General features: G+C 36.8%; 1 protein-coding gene across 3 annotated transcripts in view; it reads right to left on the bottom strand.

Annotated features, from left to right (window-relative positions):
* Positions 1 to 810: 810 nt before the first annotated feature.
* LOC122058180 (ubiquitin carboxyl-terminal hydrolase 8-like) overlaps positions 811 to 7760 on the bottom strand; it is a 19823-nt gene continuing 12873 nt past the window's right edge. Inside the window, exons 9-14 of one of the 3 annotated variants that reach the window (XM_042620719.1) lie at positions 6541 to 6798; positions 6203 to 6351; positions 2554 to 3105; positions 1545 to 1818; positions 1176 to 1311; positions 811 to 1062 (exon numbers count right to left, since the gene is read on the bottom strand). In XM_042620719.1, the coding sequence (XP_042476653.1) occupies positions 1195 to 1311; positions 1545 to 1818; positions 2554 to 3105; positions 6203 to 6351; positions 6541 to 6798 (1350 nt within the window). In that variant the 3' untranslated portion in view covers positions 811 to 1062; positions 1176 to 1194. Of the gene's footprint in view, positions 1312 to 1544; positions 1819 to 2553; positions 3106 to 6202; positions 6352 to 6540; positions 6799 to 7760 lie in introns of all 3 variants that reach the window. The other 2 variants (XM_042620718.1, XM_042620720.1) reach the window with 2 other exon arrangements.

Here is a 7760-nt window from a genome sequence, read left to right as displayed (position 1 = left end):
CTCAACTAATTAGCTGACAACTATCCTAAACTTAATAGGACACTAGCAAAGATATATCAAATTAATTCCACAGTATGAAAGTCTATGGTCACCCACAACCCTCCAACCGACACATGCTCTCATACACTCTAACAACATCAAATAAAGCTATTTGGAGGACAAGGATCTATGTAAATTATTGTAGCCAATTTAGGTGGGTTTCTATTGTCGTGGTGTTGTGACATGTTCTGTTCTTTATATTATATTATTAATATTGTCTTTGAATCCATGTAGCCAACCCCATCGCGTGAATAGCCTTATACAAAATCCATCTCATATATTACTTCTTAACCATTTTCTGACGACAGTAATAGGATTATCTATGATTGTAAAACCCCAGACCTAAAACAATTATCCCACACTATAGTAATTGAAACACGAGTGTAATCATGTTTAAGCTGATCAGCATACCACACAAAGGAGCCACTAAGAGTGTTCTGATACAGTAACAAATCCACATCCATTTCCCTACAGCAGATGTCCAGCTGCAAATAAAGACAACTGAGAAATTACAATCCTTACAAGTTTTAGATTCGAAATGTCTCATTAAATGGATCCTGAAACTTATTAACCACAAGTAAATGGTATGAGTTGTAGCTGCAAACCTCTTGATACATTCAAAACACATCTTTCCAAAGTCTATAAACTTGTAGACTACGTGTGTTAGAAAACAAAAGACATTAGTTGATAGTGTACATGACCACTACACAGAAAAATAATATTCAAAAAATAGCAATTATATGACCAAGAAACTCACGAAGGACAGATCACTAAGAATAATCAACAAATACATCTTAATTTGATTGAAGCTGCCATCCCTTTCAGAAATATAAAAATCGGGGGTAGATTCTTGTTTAATAGAAAGTTATAAACGTAAAGAACTTACAGTGGATACATAGAAGTGCCTATAAAGTAAGAATTCTCAACTCTTATCTGTTACTATATTACAGTCATCTATGCCACCAACATTACTCTCAAAATCCACCTTTCTTATTCAACCATATGCCGGTAGGTTAATCCAAACTATGCAGAGCCGACAACAAAAGAATGCTACTGTCAGATGATACACATAAAGCTACCAAAAAAGAAGAGGACCATCCAGATAATTCTAATAGTTTCCAATGGTTAGAAGTTACCCTATTTGTATATATGATTTTATGAATCTGTGACTCTCATGTAAAAAAGAACATAAGCAGCTGATGTCTTTATCTTGTCCTCACTAACAGGGAAAACATGGCTGTCATCAAAATCATACCACTGAGTACCCCCATGCTACATAAGAAAAAGATGAAGTTAGTAGATTCAGATGAGCACACATTAAAGAAGACATCAATAGATATCAAAGCCATACCAAGGAAAAAGGTAAAGCATGGCGACAGAAATCTTAGCTGTCCTATTTCTGACATATCCTCACTTTGACAATGGAAAAGGAAAAACAATACAGATGAAGCCTTTGACAACACAACCAACATGATAAAACAAGAAAAGGTAGAAATACTACTCACATGGACAAAGGCGGTATAATGACCACCTCCCATGCCCCCAAAATGATTACTAATTGCATATAGCATGTAGCGATGGGACAACTGGCTGTTATTGTGAGCAATGTAGGTAGACAAGTCAAGGCCATGAATGGGGAAGTCGACAAATGTCTCAAGTTTGTTCTTCATGAACCGGCTATATGAGAACCTCTTTAGATGAATGACAAGAATCTCTGGCAATCTCCAGAGATCTAGTTTCTTGCTCGCTTGCCGATGCTTCTTGCAGCCAGGGCAGTACCTGAAGTTTAGCACATAAATATTATCAAACAAGCCAGACCACAGACGAGCAAAGAAGAGGCAGAGCAAAAACCGTGAAAATCTGAATAATTTATGTAACATTCACGGTCAGTATATTCATCCTTTTGATTAAAAGAAGGCAACATGACCTACTAGATTTCACGGAATGGAAAGATAGCCAATAAAAGAACAATCCTCTTATGCAAAACGAATTGGATGCTTAATGGTGAACCAAGAAGAAACAGGAAGTACAAATGAGAAGGAAATCATGGCGAAATCAAGAACATGGATGTATCCCCAATTGGTGATAGTATATAGGAATGTTTGATATGTGCTCTTCATGTTGAAAAAGGCAATATCTGCACTCATCAAGAAGATCACATGCGCCTCTATAAAGAAGACAGGAAGGAAAAAAGAGCATCAATCAATGTAAAGAGAAAATATTACACTAAATAGAAGCTTAAAACACTTAAAAGAACACAACAACGAAAGAGGATTCTTGTAACCAAACCTGAATATTTGAAACAATGTTAAACAAGAATACATATGATGACGAACATGAGCAATCAAATTTTCAAGTAACTAGAACAAGTTGTGGTTGCCAGAACAGACAATAATCCAGGATCTCCTTATCAGCAGACTAAACATGCTTGATACTTTACTAACAACCAGTATAAACCTTGAGTTTATAAAAGAACCACGTAATTATGCTTCTAAAAGGGCACTACATACTCACCACATATCTTCTGGTCCTAATGGCTCCTCCTTCAGAAATGCCTCGAGGCATGCATATAGAGAAACAGATTCCTGAGGCCTTCTCATAATAAAGCTGGGCTTAAAGACCTCAGGTAATGAACTGAGAATGCATGTGTCATACAGCTCAATCTTTTCATTAGGCCAAGACACAAGCACAAAAAACCGCTTCGGTGACCCTGTTACCACCACTGGCTCATTCATTTCTATCTTCGAGTCCTTTACTGTACACCTCCCATCTGTCAGATAGAACTGAAATTCAGTATCAGAAAGCGGGCCATCACCCATTTCATCAGCTGTATTTCCACCACTACAAAGGCTTGTCACATCATCCATCTGAGTAACTTCATCTTTTGCTTTGTTTTCAATATCATCAACAGCATCTAAGGCACCGTCATTGTGTATTAGAAATGGCTCCAGCAATTTCAGGAAAAGTTCACGGATATCTGATCCATTAACAACATTACAGAGCCTTGATACAAGAGGAATGCCAAACGGCTTCATACAATGGGTCGCCTTCCCATGGATGTACTGCCTGACAATATAAACGTTCACATCAGAAAGTTCCGAGTGAATAAAAGGGATACAATATATGAAATGATCTACTTTCAACGGAATCAGTCAGACAGCCACAAAAGCTAAATTACTTTAGCAGGGAAATAAACCACAGTTACAATGCACATATGGCATACAGAGATGGCCAAGTACCAAATAAATAAGGGTGTCAATTTAGAAGCAGAATCAAAACCGTAACTGAAAGCAGCCATTTAAAACTGAACCAAATCAAACTGAAAAATTCGGTTTGGTTTTGGTTTTGGAAATTGAATTTCATTCAGCTCGGTTTTGATTTTAGTCTAAACTGCCAGTTTGAACCTAAACGAATGAGGTGTCACTCGAACCAAATCTAAAATAATGCTCCTCCAAAACCCAAAAAGGTAATGTTTATTAATTAAAATAACGGGTGTGGTACACAAATGAGCATAAATAATTTGATTTTTCCCTTCTCAAATCATGGTCCCCAACTTACTACAGTCTTTTACTTGATCCCATTCTCCCCCTCTCCAACCCTTTTCCTTCTTATCCCCAACTACCCTCACCCTCACCCTCACGTGGTTTATTTGCAGGCAGAGAAGGCAGCTGCGAGGGCACCAAAAGAGATGAAGATAGCCCTCCGAAGAAAGGAAAAGGAAGCCAAGAGTAGATTTCATGCAAAAAAAAAAACCTCAAAAAGAGTAGATCTAGTGTTCAGTTTACCCTCTTGTTCTCAATTTGGGGAAGAACCAACTCAGGAACTGAAAACCCCAAGTTCTATTCTCAAGGTTTTCTGAGCTTGAGTGGGGAAAGATACCCATGAGAGGGGGGAGGGAGGAAGAGGGACGAGGAAAGGAGATGAAAAGGGGAACCATGAAGGAAGAGGGACTTGGAGGGGAGTTGCTGAAATGGGAATGGAACTTGGAAACCTACATCTGAAAAACCTGAGAGAGATTGCATACAGAATCACGGTAGTCAGTGGAGAGAGAGGTGAAGGAGGAAGAGGGAAACTGAATAGGAACATAGTTGTTGAGGCATCCAGGCGGCCTAGTTTGGGTCTGGGCGACTGTCGTCTTACTGCAAGGCGCAACATTTGTTTATGTCAAATATCATTTAATTAAATGTTTTTACTTAAGATATTATTTATAAATAAGCAAATACCCACCTATTTGAATCTAATAAAAATAGTTTAAAAATCAAATTCCAAAAGGAAAAAAATAACCCCCTCGACCAAGAACAAAAACTGGATTTTTTGTTGTTGGGGCGATTTTTAACCTTCAAATGCTTGGGTTTTAATCAATTCTGAAATTTTATAAATCTTACAGTGGTAAAACATTGTTAAAACCAAAAATGCGGTAAAATAATCTTCTATTTTGATGTCCATAAAATTATTTTCATTCCAGGCGATATTAACATTCGCACACTTTAAAATAAGTTTGACCGGAACGTAACTTTGTCATTACAACTTAGATTTATGTAATCTTAGACTTGTTGGAAAGCCGGTTTTGTGCTCTAGCTATTATAAAAAGTCTCATGTAAAAAAAATATATATATTTAACCTGTCAAACTTATTAGAGAACAAGAAGATTTCTCTAAATGTTAATTTTGGAAAACTTAATGTGACTTAATATTGATTTTTGATGACTTAATGTGTCTTAATGTTGAATTTTGATGACTTGATATGGCTTAATGTTGATTTTTTTATGATACAAGGTATATCTAGAATACTAAATAATGTTAGAAAAGATGGAAAAAAATAAATATAATAAAAATATATAAATAAAAAAAATAAAAAAATAAAAAACACCTAGGTGCCTGGGTCACCTAGGCAACGCCTTGTTTCCTAGGCGCTTAGGAACCCTCCACCACCTGAGGTCGCCTTGCCGCATTGCCAACTATGATAGGACGAACCGATTCAGTTCGGCTTCAGTTTAAGGGTATCAAAATTTGCTCAGTTTCAGTTTGGTTCATTTTGTACTGATGGTATTCTGAACGAAACCAAAAACCCGGAACAAACCAATTAACACCCTCACTAATGCGATAAAAACATGTCTATGCTCCATTTTCATGCCAAAATTATGAGCAACTTACTTAATAGCCCTCCACAACTGCTAGTTTCAAACAGATAAAGGACAACGAATCAGAAAAAATAACACACTTGAACTGCTCCATTGCTCATAAATCTAAATAACTAAGGCAGTATTCCTCTTTGAGTTAATTACAAAATTTAATTAAAAAGAACTAGCAGGGCTTAAGGTCCAGCACCTTCAGGAACCAATACTCTGGCCCAACCTAAAACCTGAGCACATACTATGTATAATCCTTATTATATATAATACACGTATCTTGAACCCCAGAAGGATTAAGCTTGCACAGAGAGTATGTATCCTTAATACATATAAAAATATATGTATCTCAAACCGAAGAATGGTCAAGTTTGTATACAACATCGTATATCCTCATGTATCTTCTTCCTTAAATTATACAAATCTCACGTTTGTTCACATATCACTTGTCTAACAACCTTATTTATATTTTTTTTATCATAGGTATCAGTACATACACACACAGAAACTTTAAGTAATAAAATAGCTGAAACTCATCTCAGAGCTCATATTATGCTCGGCTGGCTCTGGAGTCCACCCAACCCACTCATCTGAAACTTTTTTTTCCTTTTTAGTACGAAGGCTGGACATTTTAGGAAACAAGTTCCACAGTTCAAAGTACAAACCCACTCAAGTTGTTCTCCTACCTATTTATCTCTAATAAAACCCAAGCAGATTGGTAATTAACTGTCTCACAGTGTTAAGATGTAATTTATACTAACGGATATCCTAACCATATAGTGTACATTTTCTTCCTTTAGACACATGCTAACTGCATACCGAATAATTTGGTAGCGTTTCCAGTCATTAGCTAATTAGTAGACAGTAGATTTTTACTCATCAATAAAATAAAGTAGCACTTCAACATGTTAAAAATAATATAAAGCACTACTACCACCAACCTAAAATTGAAATAAAATGCATACATACGAAACCAGATCAAGAAGAAAACACCAGGCTAACATCAGATCATAATAAGAACAATATATGGCTTACTCCTCCACCCGCTGATGCATGAACACAACCAAAGGAAATCTGTCAAGATCTTTTGGTAACCGATATGCGACAAGCCGATCATCATCTCTAATCAAGGATAATGAATCAGATGGCTCCTCTAGATAACGAAGAATGCGATTGGTGTATATCTGCAAAAAAATTCATATACTTACAACACAAACTGAAAATGGAATAATGTATTAATGCACCACTACTACTCCCAAGTCCCAAGGCAAACCACGCAACCCCTGGGCCAGGTGTGCACATGCACACTGTACACAAACTAATTGTAGTTCCATGCAAGTCTGACTCATTTCAACAAATTTATTAGATCATACCTCAGATACCAATAGGGTCTCATCACTCCTTAAGGAACAAGCATTGCTCAAGGCCTGAATAAGATCCTTGCAATATCCATTCTTGGGCACAGTTACTGTTATTGGACATGGCTGTGCAGTTCCACCAGTGCCCAAGATTGTCACAGTCATTGTCCGCATTGTTGTTGAAGGTAGAGGTAGTGATAGGTACATGAATGGATCAAATGTAACAGACACTTTCTTGCAAACAGGGCAAACTAATGTTGACCTGTATTGACCCTGCAGCAGAGAGAGGAATTTTTTTTTTTTTTTTGGTAGAATAGGAATATTTAGTTGAGGAAGCAAAGAAACTAATTGTGAATGCTACAAACTAGGTACCACCCAACTACAACCATAATTTGTGAGGAAAACCATGAGACCAGCCCTCCCAAATGATAAAAATCATAAAATAATAGAACCACAGTTGTGTACCAAAATTCATTGAAGACTTCTCTGAGTGGCTGATTCAAAGTCTTTGAACAAGAAAATATACAGATGATAACAAAACTGAGTTGGATTTCACAATTGCATGGTTATAAACAGTATCATACCAAATCTTCCATAAAAAATGAGTAGTTGGACTGAAATGGTGGAATGGAAGTCATGTAACCACACCCAAATAGTTGGGATACGGTTAAGCTGCAATGAACTATCCAAGACTAAGGTTGCATTTGGTAGTCAAAAAAACGTTTCTAGCATTTTTTCGTTTTACGGTAACAAGAAAACGGAATCTTCCGTTTGGTGTCCATGGTTCATTTTTTCATCTTTTTTTTTTTTTTAAACGAACCGGGTAAAAAAGAAAAAACAGGAAACAATAGGAAATGTTGAAACATTTAAGAAATGTTTCATTTGGAAAAAAATTCATGTCCCCAATAATTTCACCAAGGCCAAAACCTTCTCTGTCTCCTTTCAACTCTGAAGAACTGGAGTGGTGAAGAATCCATGAAGAACTCTCGCTCAATCCTGCTCTCCCTCAACACTGCTGATCACTGGTCTGCCTCATCCCTATCTAGGTAAAACCGTTTCTGAAACAGGTTCACCATACACCATATTTTAGGTGGGGGGGGTGAACGATTTTTCAACACAGAAACGGAAATCTGGTTTTGACATGAAACATTTCCAGAAGCATTACCAAACAGAGCCTAACTGTTATTTATGGTGTATGGTGAACCTGTTTCAGCCTAACTGTTTGCAAAGAAAAA

This window comes from Macadamia integrifolia, chromosome 12 (genome assembly GCF_013358625.1).
Source record: "Macadamia integrifolia cultivar HAES 741 chromosome 12, SCU_Mint_v3, whole genome shotgun sequence".
NCBI lineage: Eukaryota > Viridiplantae > Streptophyta > Magnoliopsida > Proteales > Proteaceae > Macadamia > Macadamia integrifolia.
Note: the sequence above shows the minus strand (reverse complement) of the source record. Positions and strands in the feature narration are given on the sequence as shown.